This window comes from Triticum urartu, chromosome 1A (genome assembly GCF_056163025.1).
Source record: "Triticum urartu cultivar PI428250 chromosome 1A, HENAU_Tu73, whole genome shotgun sequence".
Lineage (NCBI taxonomy): Eukaryota > Viridiplantae > Streptophyta > Magnoliopsida > Poales > Poaceae > Triticum > Triticum urartu.
In genome coordinates this window covers 545752776-545778985 of record NC_141873.1, presented here as the reverse complement: position 1 = coordinate 545778985, position 26210 = coordinate 545752776, and the positions used below count along the sequence as shown (strand labels likewise).

The following is a 26210-nucleotide window of genomic DNA, read 5'->3' as shown; positions in this document are numbered from 1 at the left end:
TCCATTTAATTCTTTTTCGTTTGCTGGTATTTTACGATACTACATATTGTACACGTTATGCATATATATAAATAGAATTTCTAGTAGAACGACTGATCATAATATATATATATATATATATATATATATCATCGAATGTCTCACAACCACCATTAATTAATTCACACATATATACACACACATGTGTATACACACACACACACACACACACAATTTCTCCTAATTGGTGCCTTCGGAGCCAGTAGCATTAGCCTAGCTAATTGGTGCCTTCGGAGCACGATAACAATTGGAAGTGGTTCATGGGGGCGGTAGCGGGTAATAGTATTCTCCTTTGGGATCTATGACCTGGTCGAGCAAAAATCCCGCTATTTCCTCTTGAATTGCTTCTATGCGGTCCTGTGCTAGGAGCTTGTCCCGCACCTCTTTGAACTGTTAAGAAGGAGATCAATATGCATGTGTATTAGTTGTGTGACTAGATATCGATAATGGTGTAAAAGTTGTGAATAGTGTTCTGACAATCGATATCGTACCCACTCCTGTCTTTGAGATTTGCTCCTTTGGACGCCATCATGCGAATGTTCTCGCAAACGTAGTATGCACATAGATCATTCCCCGGCGCCTGCTTCAGGGCCTTTACGAGAATGGAATTTTGATCAGATAATAATTAATCAAGCATGAGTATTAAAGAGATGACAGCTAGGTAGTACTCCCTCCGTAAACTAATATAAGAGTGTTTAGATCACTACTTTAGTGATCTAAATGCTCTTATATTAGTTTACAGAGGGAGTACTACTTAATTACTTACCTTGGGTCGATACCATTTCAGACTTTGTTTCCATGGGCATGGAGTGACCCTGATGAACTTTGCCCAAGCCCTGCCTGCCGACAAAGAAAATGAATAAATGGGTTATTAAATAGTTGTTATCAGGAAATGACGAACTAATAAAATAGGCCGAGATATAGTTAATAATGATTGAAATTACCTGTTGACTATCCCCTTCACGATGCCGTAGTCACTTGCTTTCTTAAGTAGCGAGTCTAGTACTTCAACTGTTCCTTGATCAACTTTAATGATTAACAAGATCCAGTGAAATCTGCATGCACACACATTTGCATGTCTTAATTAAGCGGGCATATGTAAGCAAAAACATGTAGCTACAGCTAGTAGGGAAAAACAGAATTTGTAGTACAAGACAGTGTGACTCACTGGAAGTTGTAAGGAAGTAGTATATCTTCATTGTATTTGAGTTCCTTGAAGAACTGTAGCATGCTTTCCTCTACACATTTTGCGTGATATGGATCTATTTTCCATGTGTATTCATTAATGGTATTTGGATCAATGAACCCAATGCCATAGCGTCCACCTTTTTTCATTTCATAAATCTTCATCCTGCATAATACCACAGAAAGAATATAGTGAGGATAATTACAGGTAATGATTGATCAAAATGATCAGCTAGCTTGAGACTTAAATTACAGAAAGAAATCACTTACAGACAATAGCAACCGATGATAGATTTGTCGAGTGCGTCTTTATTGTATAGCTGAAAAAGTTCTGAATACTCAACGGTCACAGCTTTCTTATGGTAGTAATGCTCCTCGTTGACATTCACCATGACGGACTCTTGATTGGAAATCTTGGTAATGTCCATGTACCATTGATGCAATGCATACATTCTCGTTGGGAGCTTATTGACCTCCTCTGGCTCGACCAAAGGTTGGCCCCGGGCATATTTCCGTTTTATTTCCTCCTCTCTAGTCGGAGACATGGGCTCGATATCGAGGAGTTGTCCAACAGTGATCCCGATCGATTCAGCCTGCGCAATATGCTCCTCGGTTATTACGACATCGCCCAGCCCGGGAACGTTAACGGTTTGCCCACAATAATATTGGACGCGCCTACTCTCATGTGTTGTTGGCATAACAAGCGGGGGGATTGATTGTGCCGCCTGTTCTCCCAGCTGGGGAACGGTTTTACCGCTCCTTTTGCCAGCTGATTTGCTCGAGCTCGAGCTCGCCTCTTTCTGTAGACGTGCTCGATTTAACTTCTTGATGTGGCACTCATAGTCTGAGTCAACAGGCTTGGGAGCTGGTGGTCTAGCCATACGAATGAAGTGGTCAATCTTTTCCACAGGCACTTTCTCCCTTGGCGACGGTGGCGGTTTCGGTGCAAAATGGGCTTCCACCTCGGCCTTCGATATGGCTACGTTTTCCTCCTCGGACTTGTCGTAAGGCCTCTACGGAAGAGGCGCGAGGCTTCTTGGACCATATTGAAATCACTTGCCTCCGCCTGTACCTGCAGTACTACCTCGACTTGTACCGCTACGCACCATAGCTGAGGCGTCTCTCTTTCGTGATTGCTGAGGCGGCGAAGACGGCTGACGTGGCTGAGTTGGAGGAGGAGGAGTGGCCTGAAGCTGTGCCGGACTTGGAGGAGGAGTTGCTTGAAGCTGTACCGGACTTGGAGGAGGAGTGGCCTGACTCTTTGCCGGACTTGGAGGAGGAGTGGCCTGAAGTTGTGCCGGACTTGGAGGAGGAGTGGCCTGACGCGTTGGTGGACTTGGAGGAGCGGGAGTATGCTGACTCGGTGGCGGACTGCGACGAGGAGTCGGATGACGCGGTGTTGGTGGCCTTGGAAAGATGATGCAATCCTTTCTCCATAGGATGATACGATGGTTGGCCTCTCCTAGTGTGTGCTCATCGTCACCTCCAGGAATGTCAAGCTCTAGCCCCGAATATTGATCCACCACCTCATCAACCACCACCTCCAGGAATGTGCACGCATAAGCTCGGCGTTCTCTCTGTTGGGCTCGAACAACCCGGATCGAGCCTCTTCTATTGCAACAAGTAGCTTATCTTCGGCTCCGTCCAGACATGCCTTCTTGGAAACTTTGCCTGTCTTCGGGTCTAACTCTCCCCCATGCGCATAGAACCAAGTCCTGCACCTGGGGGGCCAGCTCAATGTTTCTGGAGTGACACCTGCATCCAGCATCTCTTTCTCAGACTTATCCCACTTAGGCAATCCCACCGCATAGCCACCTGGCCCCAGCTTATGGAACTTATCCTTTTTTGCGGCATTGGCCTTGTTTATTCTCGACCGTTCCTTAGATAATTCAGAATCCTTGAATTTCACGAAATCGTCCCAACGAGCACTTTGCTTCTCTAGTACTCCCTCGAATACTAGAGTCTTGCTTCCTCCATTGACGTACTTGGCCCATTCACGAATCTTGTGGTTCTTAAATGCAACCGCCATCTTCCTAAGAGCATGGTCCTTGACTTTGTCCACATCTGCTTTTGTGAAATGATCTGGTAGGGTGAAATGTTCCATGAGCGTTTTCCAAAGCAAATGTTTTTGTCTGTCGTCGACAAAAGTAACTCCTGGACATGGCTTTGATGGCTCTCTCCATTCTTGAAGGGAGATCGGGAGTAGGTCCTTCACAAGAACTCCGCACTGACGAACGAACTTGTCCGCGATCTTCTTAGGCGCGAATGGTTCGCCATTAGGTTTGATTGCCTCGATATTGTACTTTACGCCCTCCTTCAACTTTTTGCTCGGGCCTCGTTTCGTCCTGTTGCCTCGATATTGTACTTTGTGTTCTACTCGTGCATAGAAACTACGCATAGACCTAGCTCATGATGCCACTGTTGGGGAACGTTGCAGAAAACAAAATTTTTCCTAAGGTTTCACCAAGATCCATCTAGGAGTTCATCTAGCAACGAGTGATTAGATGCATCTACGTACCTTGTAGATCGCGAGCGGAAGCGTTCAAAGAACGGGGATGATGTAGTCGAACACGACGTGATTCAAATCACCGATGATCTTAGCACCGAACGGACGGTGCCTCCGCGTTCAACACACGTACGGAACGGATGACGTCTCCTCCTTTCTTGATCCAGCAAGGGGGGAAGAGAGGTTGATGAAGATCCAGCAACACGACGGCGTGGTGGTGGATGCAGGGCGTCACAGTAGCAGGGCTTCGCCTATACTGCGAGAGAGAGACGTAACGGGGAGAGAGGAAGCACCAAAGGCTGAGGTATGAAATCCCTCCTCTCCCCCACTATATATAGGAGGGCCAAGGGGGGGTGGTGCGCAGCCTAGGAGATCCAATCTCCTAGGTGCGGCGGCCAGGGGAGGGTTTCCCTTCCCCCCAAGGCACCTCGGGGTGCCTTCCACCACTTGGACTCCGTGGTGGAAACCCTAGGCGCATGGGCCTAGTAGGGCTGGTGCCCTTGGCCCATATAGGCCAAGGCGCACCCCCTACAGCCCATGTGGCCCCCCCCGGGACAGGTGGCCCCACCCGGTGGGCCCCCGGGACCCCTCCGGTGGTCCCGGTACAATACCGATAACCCCGAAACTTGTCCCGATGGCCGAAACAGCACTTCCTATATATAATTCTTTACCTCCGGACCATTCCGGAACTCCTCGTGACGTCCGGGATCTCATCCGGGACTCCGAACAACATTCGGATTACTTCATATACATATCTTCATAACCCTAGCGTCACCGAACCTTAAGTGTGTAGACCCTACGGGTTCGGGAGACAAGCAGACATGACCGAGACGACTCTCCGGTCAATAACCAACAGCGGGATCTGGATACCCATGATGGCTCCCACATGCTCCACGATGATCTCATCGGATGAACCACGATGTCGAGGATTAATCAACCCCGTATACAATTCCCTTTGTCAATCGGTATGTTACTTGCCCGAGACTCGATCGTCGGTATCCCAATACCTTGTTCAATCTCGTTACCGGCAAGTCACTTTACTCGTACCGTAACGCATGATCCCGTGACCAACCACTTGGTCACCTTGAGCTCATAATGATGATGCATTACCGAGTGGTCCCAGTGATACCTCTCCGTTATATGGAGTGACAAATCCCAGTCTCGATCCGTGTCAACCCAACAGACACTTTCGGAGATACCTGTAATGCACCTTTATAGTCACCCAGTTACGTTGTGACGTTTGATACACCCAAAGCACTCCTACGGTATCCGGGAGTTACATGATCTCATGGTCAAAGGAAAAGATACTTGACATTGGAAAAGCTCTAGCAAACGAACTACACGATCTTTGTGCTATGCTTAGGATTGGGTCTTGTCCATCACATCATTCTCCTAATGATGTGATCCCGTTATCAATGACATCCAATGTCCATAGCCAGGAAACCATGACTATCTGTTGATCAACGAGCTAGTCAACTAGAGGCTTACCAGGGACATATTATGGTCTATGTATTCACACGTGTATTACGATTTCCGGATAATACAGTTATAGCATGAATAAAGACAATTATCATGAACAAATAAATATAATAATAATACTTTTATTATTGCCTCTAGGGCATATTTCCAACAGTCTCCCACTTGCACTAGAGTCAATAATCTAGTTACATTATGATGAATCGAACACCCATGGAATTCTGGTGTTGATCATGTTTTGCCCTAGGGAGAGGTTTAGTCAACGGATCCGCTACATTCAGGTCCGTATGTACTTTACAAATCTCTATGTCTCCATTTTGAACATTTTCACGAATGGAGTTGAAGCGACGCTTGATGTGCCTTGTCTTCTTGTGAAACCTGGGCTCCTTGGCAAGTGCAATAGCTCCAGTGTTGTCACAAAAGAGTTTGATTGGCCCCGACGCATTGGGTATGACTCCTAGGTCAGTGATGAACTCCTTCACCCATATTGCTTCATGTGCTGCCTCCGAGGCTGCCATGTAATCCGCTTCACATGTAGATCCCGCCACGACGCTCTGTTTGTAGCTGCACCAGCTCACTGCTCCACCATTCAACATATACACGTATCCGGTTTGTGACTTAGAGTCATCCAGATCTGTGTCGAAGCTAGCGTCGACGTAACCCTTTACGACGAGCTCTTCGTCACCTCCATAAACGAGAAACATGTCCTTTGTCCTTTTCAGGTACTTCAGGATATTCTTGACCGCTGTCCAGTGTTCCTTGCCGGGATTACTTTGGTACCTTCCTACCAAACTTACGGCAAGGTTTACATCAGGTCTGGTACACAACATGGCATACATAATAGAACCTATGGCTGAGGCATAGGGGATGATACTCATCTCTTCTATCTCTTCTGCCGTGGTCGGGCATTGAGCTGAACTCAATCTCACACCTTGCAAAACAGGCAAGAACCCTTTCTTGGAGTGATCCATTTTGAACTTCTTCAAAATCTTATCAAGGTATGTGCTTTGTGAAAGACCTATGAGGCGTCTTGATCTATCTCTATAGATCTTGATGCCTAATATATAAGCAGCTTCTCCAAGGTCCTTCATTGAAAAACTCTTATTCAAGTAGGCCTTGATGCTGTCCAAGAGTTCTAAATCATTTCCCATCAAAAGTATGTCATCTACATATAGTATGAGAAATGCTACAGAGCTCCCACTCACTTTCTTGTAAACGCAGGCTTCTCCATAAGTCTGCGTAAACCCAAACGCTTTGATCATCTCATCAAAGCGAATGTTCCAACTCCGAGATGCTTGCACCAGCCCATAAATCGAGCGTTGGAGCTTGCACACCTTGTCAGCATTCTTAGGATCGCCAAAACCTTCCGGCTGCATCATATACAACTCTTCCTTAAGGAAACCATTAAGGAATGCCGTTTTGACGTCCATTTGCCATATTTCATAATCATAGAATGCGGCAATCGCTAACATGATTCGGACGGACTTCAGCTTCGCTACCGGTGAGAAAGTCTCATCGTAGTCAACCCCTTGAACTTGTCGATAACCCTTAGCGACAAGCCGAGCTTTATAGATGGTCACATTACCATCCGCGTCTGTCTTCTTCTTAAAGATCCATTTATTTTCTATGGCTCGCCGTTCAACGGGCAAGTCAGTCAAAGTCCATACTTCGTTTTCATACATGGATCCTATCTCGGATTTCATGGCTTCCAGCCATTTTCGGAATCCGGGCCCGCCATCGCTTCTTCATAGTTCGTAGGTTCACTGTTGTCTAACAACATGATTTCCAAGACAGGGTTGCCGTACCACTCTGGTGCGGAACGTGTCCTTGTGGACCTTCGAATTTCAGTAGGAGCTTGATCAGAAGTATCTTGATCATCATCAATAACTTCCTCTCTAGTCGGTGCAGGCACCTCAGGAACATTTTCTTGAGTTGCGCCATTTACCGGTTCAAGAGGCAATACTTCATCAAGTTCTACTTTCCTCCCACTTACTTCTTTCGAGAGAAACTCTTTCTCTAGAAAGGACCCATTCTTGGCAACAAAGATCTTGCCTTCGGATCTGAGGTAGAAGGTATACCCATAAGTTTCTTTAGGGTATCCTATGAAGACGCATTTTTCCGACTTGGGTTCGAGCTTTTCAGGCTGAAGTTTCTTGACATAAGCATCGCATCCCCAAACTTTTAGAAATGACAGCTTAGGTTTCTTCCCAAACCATAATTCATACGGTGTCGTCTCAACGGATTTCGACGGAGCCCTATTTAAAGTGAATGCGGCAGTCTCTAAAGCATAGCCCCAAAAAGATAGCGGTAAATCGGCAAGAGACATCATAGATCGCACCATATCTAATAGAGTGCGATTACGACGTTCGGACACACCGTTACGCTGAGGTGTTCCAGGCGGCGTGAGTTGTGAAACTATTCCACATTTTCTTAAGTGTGTGCCAAATTCGTGACTCAAGTATTCTCCTCCACGATCTGATCGTAGAAACTTGATTTTCCTGTCACGTTGATTCTCAACCTCACTCTGAAATTCTTTGAACTTTTCAAAGGTTTCAGATTTGTGTTTCATTAAGTAGACATACCCATATCTACTCAAGTCATCAGTGAGGGTGAGAACATAACGATAGCCTCCGCGAGCCTCAACACTCATTGGACCGCACACATCAGTATGTATGATTTCCAATAAGTTGGTTGCTCGCTCCATTGTTCCTGAGAACGGAGTCTTGGTCATTTTTCCCATGAGGCATGGTTCGCACGTGTCAAATGATTCATAATCAAGAGACTCTAAGAGTCCATCTGCATGGAGCTTCTTCATGCGTTTGACACCTATGTGACCAAGGCGGCAGTGCCACAAGTATGTGGGACTATCATTATCAACCTTACATCTTTTGGTACTCACACTATGAACATGTGTAGTAATACGCTCGAGATTCATTAAGAATAAACCATTGACTATCGGAGCATGACCATAAAACATATCTCTCATATAAATAGAACAACCATTATTCTCGGATTTAAATGAGTAGCCATCTCGTATTAAACGAGATCCTGATACAATGTTCATGCTCAGACATGGCACTAAATAACAATTATTGAGGTTTATAACTAATCCCGTAGGTAAATGTAGAGGTAGCGTGCCGACGACGATCTCATCGACCTTGGAACCATTCCCGACGCGCATCGTCACCTCGTCCCTTTCCAGTTTCCGTTTATTTCGCAGCTCCTGTGGTGAGTTACAAATATGAGCAACGGCACCGGTATCAAATACCCAGGAGTTACTACGAGTACTGGTAAGGTACACATCAATTACATGTATATCAAATATACCTTTGGTGTTGCCGGCCTTCTTGTCCGCTAAGTATTTGGGGCAGTTCCGCTTCCAGTGACCCTTCCCTTTGCAATAAAAGCACTCTGTCTCAGGCTTGGGTCCATTCTTTGACTTCTTCCCGACAGCTTGCTTGCCGGGCGCAGCAACTTCCTTGCCGTCCTTCTTGAAGTTCTTTTTACCCTTGCCCTTCTTGAACTTAGTGGTTTTATTCATCATCAACACTTGATGTTCCTTCCTGACTTCTACCTCTGCTGATTTCAGCATAGCAAATACTTCAGGAATGGTCTTTACCATCCCCTGCATATTGAAGTTCATCACAAAGCTCTTGTAGCTTGGTGGAAGCGACTGGAGGATTCTGTCAATGACCGCGTCATCCGGGAGATTAACTCCCAGCTGAGTCAAGCGGTTATGTAACCCAGACATAGTGAGTATGTGCTCACTGACAGAACTATTTTCCTCCATCTTACAGCTGAAGAACTTATCGGAGACTTCATATCTCTCGATCCGGGCATGAGCTTGAAAAACCATTTTTAGCTCTTCAAACATCTCATATGCTCCATGTCTCTCAAAACGCTTTTGGAGCCCCGGTTCTAAGCTGTAAAGCATGCCGCACTGAACGAGGGAGTAGTCATCAGTACGTGTCTGCCAAGCGTTCATAGCGTCTTGGTTCTGTGGGACGGGTGGATCACCTAGCGGTGCTTGTAGGACATAATCTTTCTTGGCAGCTATGAGGATGATCCTCAGGTTCCGGACCCAGTCCGTATAGTTGCTGCCATCGTCTTTCAGCTTGGTTTTCTCTAGGAACGCGTTGAAATTGAATACAACGTTGGCCATTTGATCTACAAGACATATTGTAAAGATTTTAGACTAAGTTCATGATAATTAAGTTCATCTAATCAAATTATTAATGAACTCCCACTCAGATTAGACATCCCTCTAGTCATCTAAGTGTTACACGATCCAAGTCAACTAAGCCGTGTCCGATTAACACGTGAGACGGACTAGTCATCGTCGGTGAACATCTCCATGTTGATCGTATCTTCCATACGACTCGTGTTCGACCTTTCGCTCTCTGTGTTCCGAGGCCATGTCTTCACATGCTAGGCTCGTCAAGTTAACCCTAAGTGTTTTTGCATGTGTAAAACTTCTTACACCCGTTGTATGTGAACGAAAGGATCTATCACACCCGATTAACACGTGGTGCTTCGAAGCGACGAACTGTAGCAACGGTGCACAGTTAGGGGAGAACACTTCTTGAAATTGTTGTAAGGGATCATATTATTTACTACCGTCGTTTTAAGTAAACAAGATGCAAAACATGATAAACATCACATGTAATCAAATAATAATAGTGACATGATATGGCCAATATCACATAGCTCCTTTGATCTCCATCTTGGGGCTCCATGATCATCCTTGTAGATCGTCATACTCATCGACATGTAAGTCGTGATTCCTTGTACAAGAACATGATCAATCTCATACATCACATATATCATTCATCACATCCTTTTGGCCATATCACATCACATAGCATACCCTTGCAAAAACAAGTTAGACGTCCTCTAATTGTTGTTTGCATGTTTTACGTGGCTGCTATGGGTTTCTAGCAAGAACGTTTCTTACCTACGCAATGACCACAACGTGATATGCCAATTGCTATTTACCCTTCATAAGGACCCTTTTCATCGAATCCGATCCGACTAAAGTAGGAGAGACAGACACCCGCTAGCCACCTTATGCAACTAGTGCATGTCAGTCGGTGGAACCTGTCTCACGTAAGAGTACGTGTAAGGTCGGTCCGGGCCGCTTCATCCCACGATGCCGCCGAATCAAGATAAGACTAGTAACGGCAAGCATATTGAACAAAATCAACGCCCACAACTACTTTGTGTTCTACTCGTGCAAGAGAACTACGCATAGACCTAGCTCATGATGCCACTGTTGGGGAACGTTGCAGAAAACAAAAATTTTCCTACGGTTTCACCAAGATCCATCTAGGAGTTCATCTAGCAACAAGTGATTAGATGCATCTACGTACCTTGTAGATCGCGAGCGGAAGCGTTCAAAGAACGGGGATGATGTAGTCGAACACGACGTGATTCAAATCACCGATGATCTTAGCACCGAATGGACGGTGCCTCCGCGTTCAACACACGTACGGAACGGATGATGTCTCCTCCTTTCTTGATCCAGCAAGGGGGGAAGAGAGGTTGATGAAGATCCAGCAACACGACGGCGTGGTGGTGGATGCAGGGCGTCACAGTAGCAGGGCTTCGCCTATACTGCGAGAGAGAGACGTAACGGGGAGAGAGGAAGCACCAAAGGCTGAGGTATGAAATCCCTCCTCTCCCCCACTATATATAGGAGGGCCAAGGGGGGGTGGTGCGCAGCCTAGGAGATCCAATCTCCTAGGTGCGGCGGCCAGGGGAGGGTTTCCCTTCCCCCCAAGGCACCTCGGGGTGCCTTCCACCACTTGGACTCCTCCGTGGTGGAAACCCTAGGCGCATGGGCCTAGTAGGGCTGGTGCCCTTGGCCCATATAGGCCAAGGCGCACCCCCTACAGCCCATGTGGCCCCCCCCGGGACAGGTGGCCCCACCCGGTGGGCCCCCGGGACCCCTCCGGTGGTCCCGGTACAATACCGATAACCCCGAAACTTGTCCCGATGGCCGAAACAACACTTCCTATATATAATTCTTTACCTCCGGACCATTCCGGAACTCCTCGTGATGTCCGGGATCTCATCCGGGACTCCGAACAACATTCGGATTACTTCATATACATATCTTCATAACCCTAGCGTCACCGAACCTTAAGTGTGTAGACCCTACGGGTTCGGGAGACAAGCAGACATGACCGAGACGACTCTCCGGTCAATAACCAATAGCGGGATCTGGATACCCATGATGGCTCCCACATGCTCCACGATGATCTCATCGGATGAACCACGATGTCGAGGATTAATCAACCCCGTATACAATTCCCTTTGTCAATCGGTATGTTACTTGCCCGAGACTCGATCGTCGGTATCCCAATACCTTGTTCAATCTCGTTACCGGCAAGTCACTTTACTCGTACCGTAACGCATGATCCCGTGACCAACCACTTGGTCACCTTGAGCTCATAATGATGATGCATTACCGAGTGGGCCCAGTGATACCTCTCCATTATATGGAGTGACAAATCCCAGTCTCGATCTGTGTCAACCCAACAGACACTTTCGGAGATACCTGTAATGCACCTTTATAGTCACCCAGTTACGTTGTGACGTTTGATACACCCAAAGCACTCCTACGGTATCCGGGAGTTACACGATCTCATGGTCAAAGGAAAAGATACTTGACATTGGAAAAGCTCTAGCAAACGAACTACACGATCTTTGTGCTATGCTTAGGATTGGGTCTTGTCCATCACATCATTCTCCTAATGATGTGATCCCGTTATCAATGACATCCAATGTCCATAGCCACGAAACCATGACTATCTGTTGATCAACGAGCTAGTCAACTAGAGGCTTACCAGGGACATATTATGGTCTATGTATTCACACGTGTATTACGATTTCCGGATAATACAGTTATAGCATGAATAAAGACAATTATCATGAACAAAGAAATATAATAATAATACTTTTATTATTGCCTCTAGGCATATTTCCAACACTCCGCACTGACGAACGAACTTGTCCGCGATCTTCTTAGGCGCGAATGGTTCGCCATTAGGTTTGATTGCCTCGATATTGTACTTTACGCCCTCCTTCAACTTTTTGCTCGGGCCTCGTTTCGTCCTGTTGCCTGAAGATTTGCTCGATCCGGATGGCTGAAAGAAGAAAGATCGATTCGTTAATATATCTTCAAGTCATTTAAAACATGTGATGATCACCAGATGCCTGCTTATATAAATATATATACCTCGTCGGTCTTTGTTGTTTCAAGATCAACATTTTCTTCGTCATATTCATAGTTCACGACTTCATCAATTCGGTCATCGCGATCGAATATCATATCACCCTCCCCGGTGTTGTTTAGATATTCGGAGCCGTCATAATCTTCTTCATTCTGATCATCATCTGGCCCGCGAGGATTGCGTATGATATTGAACAGGGCCTTTTCTCCCTCTCTGCCGGTATTGTCCGCCATAGGCTTTGTTTAACTAATCCAAAAGAAATATATTCAAATTACAATGCATGGATGCAATCAATTAATAAGGAAAAACTGAATCAATCATAATACATAATAAGCATCATCGAATATAATCTCGAATACGTCGTCTCGAATAATAGATATAATCTCGAATACATCATCTCGAATAATAGATATAATCTCGAATACACCGTCTCGAATAATAGATATAATCTCGAATACATCGTCTCGAATAATATATAATCTCGAATACATCGTCTCGAATATTATATATCGAGTACATCACTGGCTAGGTAGCTAATAAAGATCGAATACCACAGAAGAATCTAGGACACTCGCGGTTCCTTCAGCGCGGGCGGTGGACACCCAAAGAGAAGGAACCCTCACAGGATCATAGCTGAAGTGAGATCCCTGAAGAAACTGCCAGGTATTGGAGAACCTGCCGCCCTCTAACGCAACCATGTAGCGATGGACATGCTCGTCCTCCTCCCTGACACGGCGACGTACCTCCTCCGGCGGGGCCGGCTCCCTCCGCACCGAAACTGGCCCACGCGAACGCCACCAAGCGAGATCAGGGTCGACGACGGGACCCGGGGCCGGGTTCCTCATCAAGCGGCGCGCCCCTCCAGGCAGCACCTCCCAGTGCCAGCCCGGCGGAGCCCAGTCCCGGACATGGGTCAGCCGGACGTCGTCGCGGATGGGTCGACGGCAAGGATGCGGGCCGGGCATCGTCCAGAACAAATACTAGTTATATGCCCGCAAAAAGTAACATTTTTTTAATGATTGGATTTTGATAACTAAAATTTCTAACATTTCTATATAACTAACATTCCTATAAAATTTCTAACAATGCTATATAACTAACATTTCTATAACATTTCTAATATTTCTATAACTAAAAAACAGAAAAAAAATTATAACATTTCTATATATATAACTAACATTTGTATAACATTTCTAATATTTCTATAACTAAAAAACAGAAAAATTTCTAACTTTTTTATAACTAATTCTATAACTAAAAAACAGAAAAATTTCTAACAATTCTAACTATTCTATAACTATTTCTATAACTAAAAAACAGAAAATTTTCTAACAATTCTAACTATTTCTATAACTAAAAAACAGAAAAATTTCTAACATTTCTATAACATTTCTAAAATTTCTATAACTAACTATGTGTGTGTGTGTGCTCACCAGCGAGGCGAGAGGCGACGGGGGGCGGCGACGGCGACGGCGACGGGCGCGGCGACGACGGGGATGGCGACGACGGGGACATGGACGGGGCAGCGACGACGGGGACGGGCCGGGGCGGCGACGACGGGGACGGGGACGACGCGGGACGGGCCGGGACGGCGCGGCGGTGACGACGGGGACGGGGGCGGCGACAAGGGTTATGGAGACGGAGGCGGCGGGTGACGGGGCAGAGGAGAAGAAGCAGAGGAGAAACTGAAATTTTTGAAGTGTTTAGTTATGTAGGATGGACCTTTAGTACCGGTTGGAGCCACCAACCGGTACTAAAGGTCTGTTTTGGCCAGGCCAAGCGGCGGGAACCGCACCCCCTTTAGTGCCGGGTGGTGGCTCCAACTGGTACTAAAGGCCCCCCCTTTAGTACTGGTTGGTTCTACCACCCGGCACTAAAGGGGTGCGCTGGCGCAGGTGCGGTGCGAAATGTTTAGTCCCACCTCGCTAGTCGAGGGGCGTCCGCACTGGTTTATAAGCCCCAGTGCGGTAGCTCCCTCGAGCTCCTCTCCAAAGCAGGCCTACTGGGCCTAAATGTTCTGTGCTGCCATGTGGGTCTACTGGGCCTTTGCGGGCCTGCATCCTGGCCCAACAACAGGTTGGGTTTCTAATCGTATGCAGGCTGCTGTGGCGCAGTAGGTGGGCTTTTTTTTTCTTATTTTTTTTCTTTATTTATTTTTGTTTGAGTTGTTTTTTTGCTGTATTTAGAGTTTCTTTGTGAATATTTTTGCTTTAGGTACAAAAAATTACAAACTTTCTGTTAGTACCGGTAGTTTACAAATTTGAATAGCTTAAATTTTGATTTATTTAAAATTTGTGTGAATCACTAGTTTGTGAATAACTTAACTTTGAGAATAGATTTTTTAGTGATTCTTTTTTTTTATGTTTAATATTAGTGTGTTTTATCATTATATTCAATTTGATAATGCTTAGGTTATTTAAAAAAATGAAATGCCTTTTGTAATGGATGAGTTTTTGTCTGAAACCCTGTAGTGTGCTTCAGTGAGAGAATGTCCGTCATATACGTAGCAAATTCTTGTGTTCATCCATATACGGAGCCACCAAGGCGGAATTCTGTAGAACTGTGTAGTGTGCTTTAGTGAGAGAATGTCCGTCCATACATATTATTTGTTCCCCTCCTAGCGTGCCTTTTCCATCCAGTCTGCCCTTATGCCGCGATTCAGGAACACCAATCGGCTTAAGGTCAGGAATAAAGTCAATACAAAACTCAATGACCTCCTCATTTTCATGGCCCTTGGAGATGCTTTCTTCTGGCCTAGCACGGTTATGAACATATTTCTTTAATACTCCCATAAACCTCTGAAAGGGGAACATATTGTGTAGAAATACATGACCCAAAACGTTAATCTCTTTACATAGGTGAACTAGGATGTGCGTCATGATGTTGAAAAAGGATGGTGGGAACACCAACTCGAAACTAACAAGACATTGCACCAAATCATTCTCTAACCTTGGTATGATTTCTGGATCGATTACCTTCTGAGAGATTGCATTGAGAAATGCACATAGCTTCACAATGGCTAATCGAACGTTTTCCGGTAGAAGCCCCCTCAATGCAACCGGAAGCAGTTGCGTCATAATCACGTGGCAGTCATGAGACTTTAGGTTCTGGAACTTTTTCTCTGCCATGTTTATTATTCCCTTTATATTCGACGAGAAGCCAGACGATACCTTAATACTAAGCAGGCATTCAAAGAAGATTTCCTTCTTTTCTTTGGTAAGAGCGTAGCTTGCATGACCCTGATGTATGCCGTCTTTTCCGTGCATACGTTGCTGGTCCTCCCGTGCCTCAGGTGTATCTTTTGTCTTCCCATACACGCCCAAGAAGCCAAGCAGGGTCACACAAAGATTCTTCGTCACGTGCATCACGTCGATTGCGGAGCGGACCTCTAGGTCTTTCCAATAGGGTAGGTCCCAAAATATAGATTTCTTCTTCCATATGGGTGCGCGTCCGTCAGCGTCATTCAGAACAGGTTGTCCACCAGGACCCTTTCCAAAGACCACCTTTAAATCCTTGACCATATCATGTACATCAGCACCAGTACGGTGGCGAGGCTTCGTCCGGTGATCCGCCTCACCTTTGAAATGCTTGCCTTTCTTTCTTACGGGATGCCTGCTCGGAAGAAATGGACGATGTCCCAGGTACACATTCTTCTTACAATTAGCCAAATATATACTGTCGGTATCGTCCAAACAGTGCGTGCATGCGCGGTATCCCTTGTTTGTCTGTCCTGAAAGGTTACTGAGAGCAGGCCAATCATTGATGGTCACGAACAGCAACGCCTTTAGGTCAAATTCTTCCCCCATGTGCTCATCCCACGCACGTACACATGTTCCATTCCACAGTTGTAAGAGTTCTTCAACTAATGGCCTTAGGTACACATCAATGTCGTTGCCGGGTTGCTTAGGGCCTTGGATGAGCACTGGCATCATAATGAACTTCTGCTTCATGCACAACCAAGGAGGAAGGTTATACAAACATAGAGTCACAGGCCAGGTGCTATGGTTGCTGCTTTGCTCCCCAAAAGGATTAATGGCATCTGCGCTTAGACCAAACCATACGTTCCTTGCGTCATCTGCAAACTCCTTCCCGTACTTTCTTTCGATTTTTCTCCACTGCGACCCATCAGCGGGTACTCTCAACTTTCCGTCTTTCTTACGGTCTTCTCTGTGCCATCGCATCGCCTTGGCATGCTCTTTGTTTTGGAACAAACGTTTCAACCATGGTATTATAGGAGCATACCACATCACCTTGGCAGGAATCTTCTTCCTGGGGCGCTCGCCCTCGACATCACCAGGGTCATCGCGGCTGATCTTATAGCGCAATGCACCGCATACCGGGCAATCGTTCAAATCCTCGTACTCACGGCGGTAGAGGATGCAACCATTAGGGCATACATGTATATTCTGCACCTCTAACCCTAAAGGGCAGACAGCCTTCTTTGCTTGGTACGTACACTCGGGCAATTCGTTATCCTTTGGAAGCATATCCTTTATCATTACCAGCAACTTTTCAAATCCCTTGTCAGATACACCATTCTCTTCCTTCCATTGCAGCAATTCCAGTGTGGTGCCCAACTTTTTCTTATCACCTTCGCAATTCGGGTACAACAATTTTTTGTGATCCTCTAACATGCGCTGCAACTTCTTCTTCTCCAAATCACTTGCGCAGTTTCTCTTTGCATCGGCAATGGCCCGACCTAGATCATCAACGGGCTCATCCGATGCCTCTTCTTCAGCTTCTTCCCGCATTGCCGGCTCAGCTTCTTCCCGCATTACCGGCTCAGCTTCTTTCATCATTGTTGTATCATCGTATTCAGGGAACCATGGCCAGGATAGCTGTCGTCGTCCTTTTCTTCTTCATTGTCTTCCATCATAACCCCTCTTTCTCCATGCTTGGTCCAAACATTATAGTGGGGCATGAAACCGGACTAAAACAGGTGGACGTGAATGGTTCTTGACGTAGAGTAATTGCGACCATTCTTATAGTCAGCACATGGACAATGCATAAAATCATCCGCTCGCTTGTTTGCCTCAGTCGCAAGCAGAAAAGTACGCACGCCATTAATGAACTCAGGAGAGCATCGGTTATCGTACATCCATTGCCGGCTCATCTTCAATACACAGCACCGAAAACATCAAATTAATACAATACATAAAGTTCATACATAAAGAGCATACAACACTTCAATGCAATAAACAAATAACTCTCTAGCTAAAGAATTTAAATGCGACAACAAATGCGATCAAGATCGCAACTAAGGTAACAATTGATCCAACAGCATAATGATACCAAGCCTCACTATGAATGGCATATTTTCTAATCTTTCTAATCTTCAAGTGCATTTTCTTCATCTTAATCTTGTGATCAGCGACGACATCGGCAACATGCAACTCCAATTCCATCTTCTCCCCCTCAATTCTTTTCAATTTTTTCTTCAAATCCTCGTTTTCTCTTTCAACTAAATTTAACCTCTCAACAATAGGGTCGGTTGGAATTTCGGGTTCAACTACCTCCTACATAGAAATATCTATGTCAACTTGATGGGCATAATTTTTCATAAACACGAAATGCAATGAATAGTTTTAAAAGAGAATATACCACATCCGAATCATAACCCGGACAAGGGCCGACGGGGACGGATATCAAAACCATGGCACTATGCATAACAAACAACGTATGGGTAAGATAATTATACGAGTAACTATATATCCAAATCACACAAACATCAATTTTTTATATAAAACTTCATGAACAAGAGGCTCACCACAAGGTGGTGCCGGCGACGGGACGTTGCGAGCGATCGACGGTGGTTACGACGGAGATTTAGAAGGTACTAAGTAAACCACACCTACATATGCAAAACTAAGTGTTATTTTTGACCTCAAATTGCATATAAATCAAATACTAGCACATATATATAATTCCACCCAAATTACTAAACTCAAAAATCAATCACTATATAAATCATTGCACGAGCTAATCTAGCAATGAGAGATGAAAGGAAAGAGTTGCTAACCTTTGTGATCATTTGAATGGATGGGGGCCTTCAAATCTTGGGCAAAATGTGTGATGAGCTTGAGAGGAAGAGGGAAAAGAACAGAGAGGGGAGGGGAAAGGGGAAGAACAGAGCGAGCTCGGGTGGACGAAGGGTCTATGTAGGACGACCTTTAGTACCGGTTCGTGATACGACCCGGTACTAAAGGTGCTGGAGGGGCCCCGGACTGACAACATCCTGCCACCACTCACTTTAGTACCGGTTCGTGGCACGAACCGGTGCTAAAGGTTCGCCACGAACCGGTACTAATGAGAGCGGCCCGGCTAGCCGTTGGAACCGGCACTAATGTACACATTAGTGCCGGCTCAAATTCAAACCGGAACTAATGTACTTCACGTTTGACCCTTTTTCTACTAGTGTATTGAATACTACTATATTGAAAGAAGTGCGCCTAGCAAGCTTTTGCATTAGCTAATTAGTTAATATATTGAAATTGTTATAACAAAAGAGAATTATAGCTTCTTTTGCGGGAAAAAGAGAGAATTAGCCAGCTGCCGGTCGTGACCAAGTCCACAACTATTAGACGGATCAACTGAGAACCCGATGCAAAAGCTTGGTACCCGCACAGTGTGCGAAACAGCTTGCATGCAGCTTAATTAAGCACCAACAATATAAACATAGGTGGAGTCGACAACTTTATAGCACGTAACGAAATGAAACAAGGAATCAACCTTGTACAGGACCGTCGTCGAAATAACCCTAGCTACCTCGTATGCACACACATCATATATACGTATACATAAGGTTCTATATAGAGCATCAAAAGCCTTGATTAACCTCGTTAGGAAAACCTAAACATTTTGTTTTTGCCAGGGGTTAGGAAATTAGAGCTGAGAGAGTAGAGTCGACATCTTCTGGCTAGAGCGATGGGGATGACGAAAGGGATGGTGGCGGCGTGCGCCGCGGTGGGCGTCCTCGGCCTCGTCACGGTCATCTTCGGCATCGCCGGCGCGGCCTCGGCGGCAAAGGTTAGACGACAAAACGCTCACACATCTCCATTGATTCTTGGTTTGCATGCCTGCGCGCCAACCGTGTGTCCATGGGCATGCAGTCATTCGTTACGAACAACGACGGACTGTGGTGCGACTACAATGGCTCGCCGGCGGTGGGCTGCGGGGTCCTGGCTATGCTGCTGGCGCTGACGACGCAGATCGTGGCCACCGCCGCCACCGGCTGCTGCGGCTGCTGCCGGTCGTGGGGCATCCCCGGCGAGGCCAAGCGCATCGTCGCCGTCGTCTTGTCCAGCGTCTCATGGTACCCCGTGCATGCTTCGCAGTTCGCACCTGTTGATTGGTTGATGGTTTACATACATGCATACATGACATGCGTGTATATCAAATTTGCAGGGTCCTTTCCATCATCGTGGTGATACTGTTCATGGTGGGGGCCATCGTGAGCTCACCCGGAGGCCTGCCGACCGACGACGACGGGAAATGCGTCCCGCCGGGCACCGGACCGTTCGTGGCGGCCACGGTCATGTTCGTCATATCGATGGTCTGTCAGATCGCCTCGTACATCCTGCTGCAGGCCACATCGGTTGCAGGCTCTACGAAGTCGCCGCTCGCGCAGGAGTCGGGGATCGCCATGGGACAGCCGGCGGCGGCGGTGCCTGCGAGTAATGCTGAACAGAAGGCAGCTGCCGCCGGTGACCTTCCTCCCTCGGCGCCTACCGCAGCTGCCGCCGGTGAACTTCCTCCTTCGGCGCCTACTGCAGCTGCCGCCGGTGACCTACCTCTTCCGGTGTCTACTGCGTCGTCAGAAGCCAATGTTGACCCTCCTCCTTCGGCGCCTGCCATGTCGCCCAAGGCCAGTGCTGACCCCACAAGCCATGTTTGAAGCTCATCTATCATTTTCTTGTTTTTTGAAGAAAAGTCGCTTGGATACTTAATATCTTGTATCACTTTATTTATTTTATAATAACACATTTGCATAACTGCATTTGCCACCTTTGTTTTCTAGGTGTTGCGAAAGTTTTGTTATCTCTAACTTTTTTTCTTCTAAATCTAGAGCTTGATTGATTACTTAGCAGGAATAAAAGAAGAGTTAAATTCAACACTACAAATAGTTCAACGTGACATGAACTGATGTCCATCATATGACAACCCGAAAGCACCGATTTCAAATTCAATAGTGCAATAATAATAAGAGTGATATGCAAAGTATTCGAGGTGTATCAACTAAGTCTTAAAAGTTCTAAATGCAAATTTGGGTTCTAATTGTAGAAAGCGATTCACCGAGGGTCCTGTGCGCATCTGATAAGTACACGTGGCAAGTTGATTTGCATCAGGTAGACAACATTTTACATCAGGATCATGGGTTGGTTCACCACTGCTCCGTTCTTTTACCATGGTTTGGCAGCCTCCCCCATCTGATTACATCAGGATCAACCTTGATATGCCAGTTTTGTGGAGAGCATTGGTGTCGCGAGCATGGGTTTATTGTTAGGATTTTCTTCGACGATGTGTCATCATCTTCGTGGAATTTCATTGAGTGGCATTCCAGTGTGAATGAAGCCGAGCTTGGGGCTTGCCTGGTCGGTCTCTACGTTGGACTGATTGTGCTTTTATTGCTTTCTTCCTTGCAAGTGAAAAACTTGACAGGCCCCCTTTTGTTGATTTGAAGAAGAAGGCTCTAACCATTTCCAGGCTGCTTCAGAATTTTGAAGTTTTTAAAATTAACCGCCTGACCAATGGGATGGCGCATGAGATTGTGAAGTATAGTTTTGATACTAGATCGGATGGTGTTCTTCGTAATAGTTTTTCGCCCTCCATGGTGTATGCTCTAACAAATGGTTGTAATAACCTTTTAAGTAACTAATGAATGTGGGTGTTTAAAAAACAATTAGGATTTAGACATGCATTCTTAAACATTTAGGACCTAGTTGACACACCATGAATACATTTTAGGATCTATGGTGTATTTTACTCTAATCATAATTATGGTTGCAAAGGGAGTGATGCACTAGTCCTTAGATCGGCCATGCTCGTAGCACACCAGTTATGATTCTTCTTGTTCATGATAATCAACAACTAAAGGTATTTGCTCAGTTGGTTCGACAAGCCATACATATAGGAACCTCATTGCCTTAGGTGGTCCTGCTGGCATCACCAGTTATCAACCTCCCAAAATTCAACGAGTCAACAAAACTAAGATTAATTTAAAATTGATTGATGAGTTTGACCTAACACTTCAACGTTACAAATATCTAGGTACCAACTAAAATTACCAATTTTTCATAATTTTTGTTGAAATTTTGAACCCTCCAATCCATTGCGGGTTACAAATATCTAGGTACTAACTAAAATTACCAGTTTTTCATAAATTTTGTTGAAAATTTGAACCCACCAATCCATTGCGGGTGAACCGACCAAAAAATAGTGCATAATTGAAGTGAATAGAACCTCATCCAACCATGAATGTTGTGTCACACAACACTTTCCCTTATCCCCTCACCTACTCTTATTTCTTCTATAAAGCATTGAAGCAAGAGAAAACATATGAATGCAATGACGGTCGTCACCGTGTCTACTTTGATTCCGCAAGCTCATCACGTGCCCAAACCAACTACATCTTTAACCATGTTTATTTATGAATGTTCCAGGACTTTCGAGTCCGTTCATCATCCTATATAGAGTGCTCAAGTGCCATAGTTGTCCTTCTTTTTGCGGTTGCCATAGTTGTCCTTTTAGAGAGGAGTTCCTACTACAATCAAACTATAGTTGCATTATTATGTGAAAAACCCCTTCGGTGCCCGGGCTCAAATGAGCCGGTGAACAGTACATCAATTAAAAATAGAAAAAATAAAAAAATCTGAATTTCTTTTTTAAGCAAGATGTTCATGCGTGTGATGTTCGTGCAAAATTTGATGAAGTTTGGACATTCGAGGAGCGCGCGGCAAAAAAGACAAATTCGGGCATGGCCAATGCTATTTTCAAATGTTTCTCACAGACCTGAATTTTTTTTGCCACGAGCTACTCGAATGACCAAACTTCACGAAATTTGGCACGAGTATCACGCATCCGAGCATCCACTATTAGGGAAAAGACTAGCAGCAGCGCGAGTTTTAGGTACATTAGTAGTGCGGGGACGGCGCTACAGCTAACACTTAGCAGCAGCGCGTGGGCGCCTGCGCTACTGGTATACAAGTGTAGCAGCAGCGCGCTTCGTGCAAGCTCACTATTGCTAATAGCTCTAGCGTGCTTGGGCTGGACACGCTACTGCTACTGTCACGTTGCTGCTAACTTTCTCCACTCGCTACTGCTAATTTTAGTACTTTTTGTTTTTTTCTGCATAATTGTTTTGTATTTGAATAGGCTTTATACAAGAATCTTTAGCAGATACAAATGTCATCATGATACACATACAAATAGCTGCGAGACCACAAATGTAATCATAGCATATACATACAAATAGTCTCATCATAATCATCATCCAACACAAAGTGGTATCTCGTCATCATCTCGAAAATAGCGATACAAGTCTCGATTACTTGCAACTACATCGTCATCCATCTAAACAATGATATACGCGAGAAGAGCTATCACTTTGAGTGAGAGCAGAACTATGCAGTACATGAGTTCGTATCCCTCTCTCGCATTAGCGTGAACCTAAACTAACTACTACCTGTCGCTCGGAAACCGGAAACCGGTACACCTGGGCCTGACACTCCAGCCACTCGTCGTATATATACTCCTGGCGTAGCACTTCTTCGCCATCGATGATCTATGCACCTGCATCGTCACATGAGTCGATGATATGCAACATATATAGTTGAGCAACAGAAAGAGACAGACTTGGCAAAAATAGAAGCAACATATCATAAGCATAAATAACAAAGTTGATCGTACCCAAAATGCCCTAACTAGAGTGATCGTCGCTAGTCGAGGAGGACGGTTTAATTACATCACAAATAAAGTTTCGTCGTGCATAACTCAAAGTTTCGTCATACAAAAAGTATGGACTGAACGGACACATTATCATATATCGACAATCACTCCAACATGTCGTGCCACCCATCCAAGTCAGGGAGATAGTTCCCGAGCCTAGTGAAAGGCTTCAGGTCAAGACGCTGAGAGGCTACCCGTGTTCGGATGTCTTCCCGCGAAATTTTTCCTTCTTCGTAGAACATCCCTGTTTTTCCGACGACCTCCTTCATGATGATTTGGGAAAGTTCGCGCTGGATGTGATAGAATTCGGCTCGAAGTCGATGATCCTCGATATCTCCTACGTTTTTTTCCCATTGCAGAATATGGGCATCGCTGGATGTAGGTGACATGCGAAGGTTCTGGTGATCCCGTTTGTACTCCAGCATGTGGTGTAGGACATAGAATCCATCATTAAGAGAACCACTCGGTTGCTGGATGCAACAGAAGTCGGTCTTATGGCCGAAGGCGAGCCTGCCGCCCCTTCTCTTCTTGTCCGTGACCTCTCCACCCCGTGCTTCGTAGTAAAACATAGCACCGTCGAGAACATCCTGGATGTGGGTGTAATCCTTTTTGTGAATGTTTTTAGACGAGTCCAAGTAAAGAGCGTGGGAGTATCGGGGGTAGAGGATGATGAGGACGGCGTGCCCGCAGCTGCGCAAAATAGTACACCTCAAATTAATTAGCCTCCACCATGCAAATGAATGATTGAAATCGAAGGAAGGATATCTGTGCAGATGACTTATAGGGGATGATAAGGCACAAGAATCGCCTCCTTGTCCTTATTGGCGAGCATGAAATTGACGATGTATTCCCTTGCGTATTCACGGTGCTTTGTGCAGACTCCCAAGAAGCTCTCGCGCATGAAGTACGGGTCGACGACACAGATATGAGGTATCTGCTGAACCCCGATGATGTAGTTCATGTGCAAGGCATAAAGGCGGACAAACGTAAAATCCAGCTTCTTCACATGGAACATGTCGAATATGTAATCGAATCAAAGGAAGAACTTATCCGCGGGGAAGAAGTCGATGTACGATGATGTCTACTACACAACCTTCTTCTTGTAGACGTTGTTGGGCCTCCAAGTGCAGAGGTTTGTAGGACAGTAGCAAATTTCCCTCAAGTGGATGACCTAAGGTTTATCAATCGATAGGAGGCGTAGGATGAAGATGGTCTCTCTCAAGCAACCCTGCAACCAAATAACAAAGAGTCTCTTGTGTCCCCAACACACCCAATACAATGGTAAATTGTATAGGTGCACTAGTTCGGTGAAGAGATGGTGATACAAGTGGTATATGGATAGTAGATATGGGTATTTGTAATCTGAAAATATAAAAACAGCAAGGTAGCAAATGATAAAAGTGAGCATAAACGGTATTGCAATGCTAGGAAATAAGGCCTAGGGTTCATACTTTCACTAGTGCAAGTTCTCTCAACAATAATAACATAATTGGAACATATAACTATCCCTCAACATGCAACAAAGAGTCACTCCAAAGTCACTAATAGCGGAGAACAAACGAAGAGATTATGGTAGGGTATGAAACCACCTCAAAGTTATTATTTCCAATCAATCCGTTGGGCTATTCCTATAGGTGTCAAAAACAGCCCTAGAGTTCGTACTAGAATAACACCTTAAGACACAAATCAACCAAAACCCTAATGTCACCTAGATACTCCAATGTCACTTCAAGTATCCGTGGGTATGATTATACGATATGCATCACACAATCTCAGATTCATCTATTCAACCAACACATAGAACCTCAAATAGTGCCCCAAAGTTTCTACCGGAGAATCACGACAAAAACGTGTGACAACCCCTATGCATAGGTTCATGGGCGGAACCCGCAAGTTGATCACCAAAATATACATCAAGTGAATCACGTGAAATCCCATTGTCACCACAGATACGCACGACAAGACATACATCAAGTGTTCTAAAATCTTTAAAGACTCAATCCGATAAGATAACTTCAAAGGGGAAATTCCATTGGGAAGACGTGGGGAAAGTCTTGTTGAACTTGCTATAAAAACAGAAACTTTAGCGCTCACGAGAACTGCTGTCATTTTTATTTGGAAAGTGTTATTTAGTTAATTATTTTTGCAGATGATTAATAGATAAATTCCTCACGTATAGCAACTTATTTTAGATTTTTTTTGTTCCAGATCTTGCTCTAGCTACAGATTACTACATACTGTTCTGTTTTTGACAGGTTCTGTTTTTCGTGTGTTGTTTGTTTATTTTGATGAATCTATGGCCAGTAAAATAGTTTATAAACCATAGAGAAGTTGGAATACAGTAGGTTTAACACCAAGATAAATAAAGAATGAGTTCATTACAGTACCTTGAAGTAGTCTTTTGTTTTCTTTCACTAACAGAGCTCATGAGATTTTCTACTTTGAGTTTTGTGTTGTGAAGTTTTCAAGTTTTGGGTAAAGATTTGATGGATTATGGAACAAGGAGTGGCAAGAGCCTAAGCTTGGGGATGCCCATGGCACCCCCAAGATAATCTAAGGACACCTAAAAGCCAAAGCTTGGGGATGCCCCGGAAGGCATCCCCTCTTCCGTCTACTTCTATCGGTAACTTTACTTGGAGCTATACTTTTATTCGCCACATGATATGTGTTTTGCTTGGAGCGTCGTGTATGATTTAAGTCTTTACTTTTTAGTTTACCACAATCATCCTTGCTGTACACACCTTTTGAGAGAGCCATACATGATTTGGAATTTGTTAGAATACCCTATGTGCTTCACTTATATGTTTTGAGTTATATAGTTTTGC

The 26210-nt window shown here is 45.0% G+C and overlaps 2 protein-coding genes across 2 annotated transcripts; one reads left to right on the top strand and one right to left on the bottom strand.

Moving 5' to 3' along the window:
• Window positions 1-16440: 16440 nt before the first annotated feature.
• LOC147992469 (uncharacterized) lies at window positions 16441-17216 on the bottom strand. Its single transcript, XM_087539031.1, has 2 exons — window positions 16503-17216; window positions 16441-16449 (listed from the first exon to the last, which is right to left on the bottom strand). Exons 1-2 carry the CDS (start codon window positions 17214-17216, stop codon window positions 16441-16443), a joined length of 723 nt encoding a protein of 240 aa, XP_087395157.1.
• A 2149-nt stretch (window positions 17217-19365) lies between these two features.
• Window positions 19366-20335, top strand: LOC147992468 (uncharacterized). Its single transcript, XM_087539030.1, has 3 exons — window positions 19366-19467; window positions 19551-19753; window positions 19846-20335. The coding sequence occupies exons 1-3, from the start codon at window positions 19366-19368 to the stop codon at window positions 20333-20335; spliced, it is 795 nt and encodes a 264-aa protein (XP_087395156.1).
• The last annotated feature ends 5875 nt before the right edge of the window (window positions 20336-26210 follow it).

What these genes read in the sequence shown, in the direction of transcription:
- LOC147992468 (XM_087539030.1), top strand. Translation starts at nt 19,366, where the DNA reads ATGGGGATGACGAAAGGGATGGTGGCGGCGTGCGCCGCGGTGGGCGTC. An exon ending in GCGCGGCCTCGGCGGCAAAG is followed by an intron (nt 19,468 to 19,550) that starts GTTAGACGACAA and finishes ATGGGCATGCAG; the next exon opens with TCATTCGTTACGAACAACGA. An exon ending in GTCTTGTCCAGCGTCTCATG is followed by an intron (nt 19,754 to 19,845) that starts GTACCCCGTGCA and finishes TCAAATTTGCAG; the next exon opens with GGTCCTTTCCATCATCGTGG.
- LOC147992469 (XM_087539031.1), bottom strand. Translation starts at nt 17,216, where the DNA reads ATGCGGGAAGAAGCTGAGCCGGCAATGCGGGAAGAAGCTGAAGAAGAG.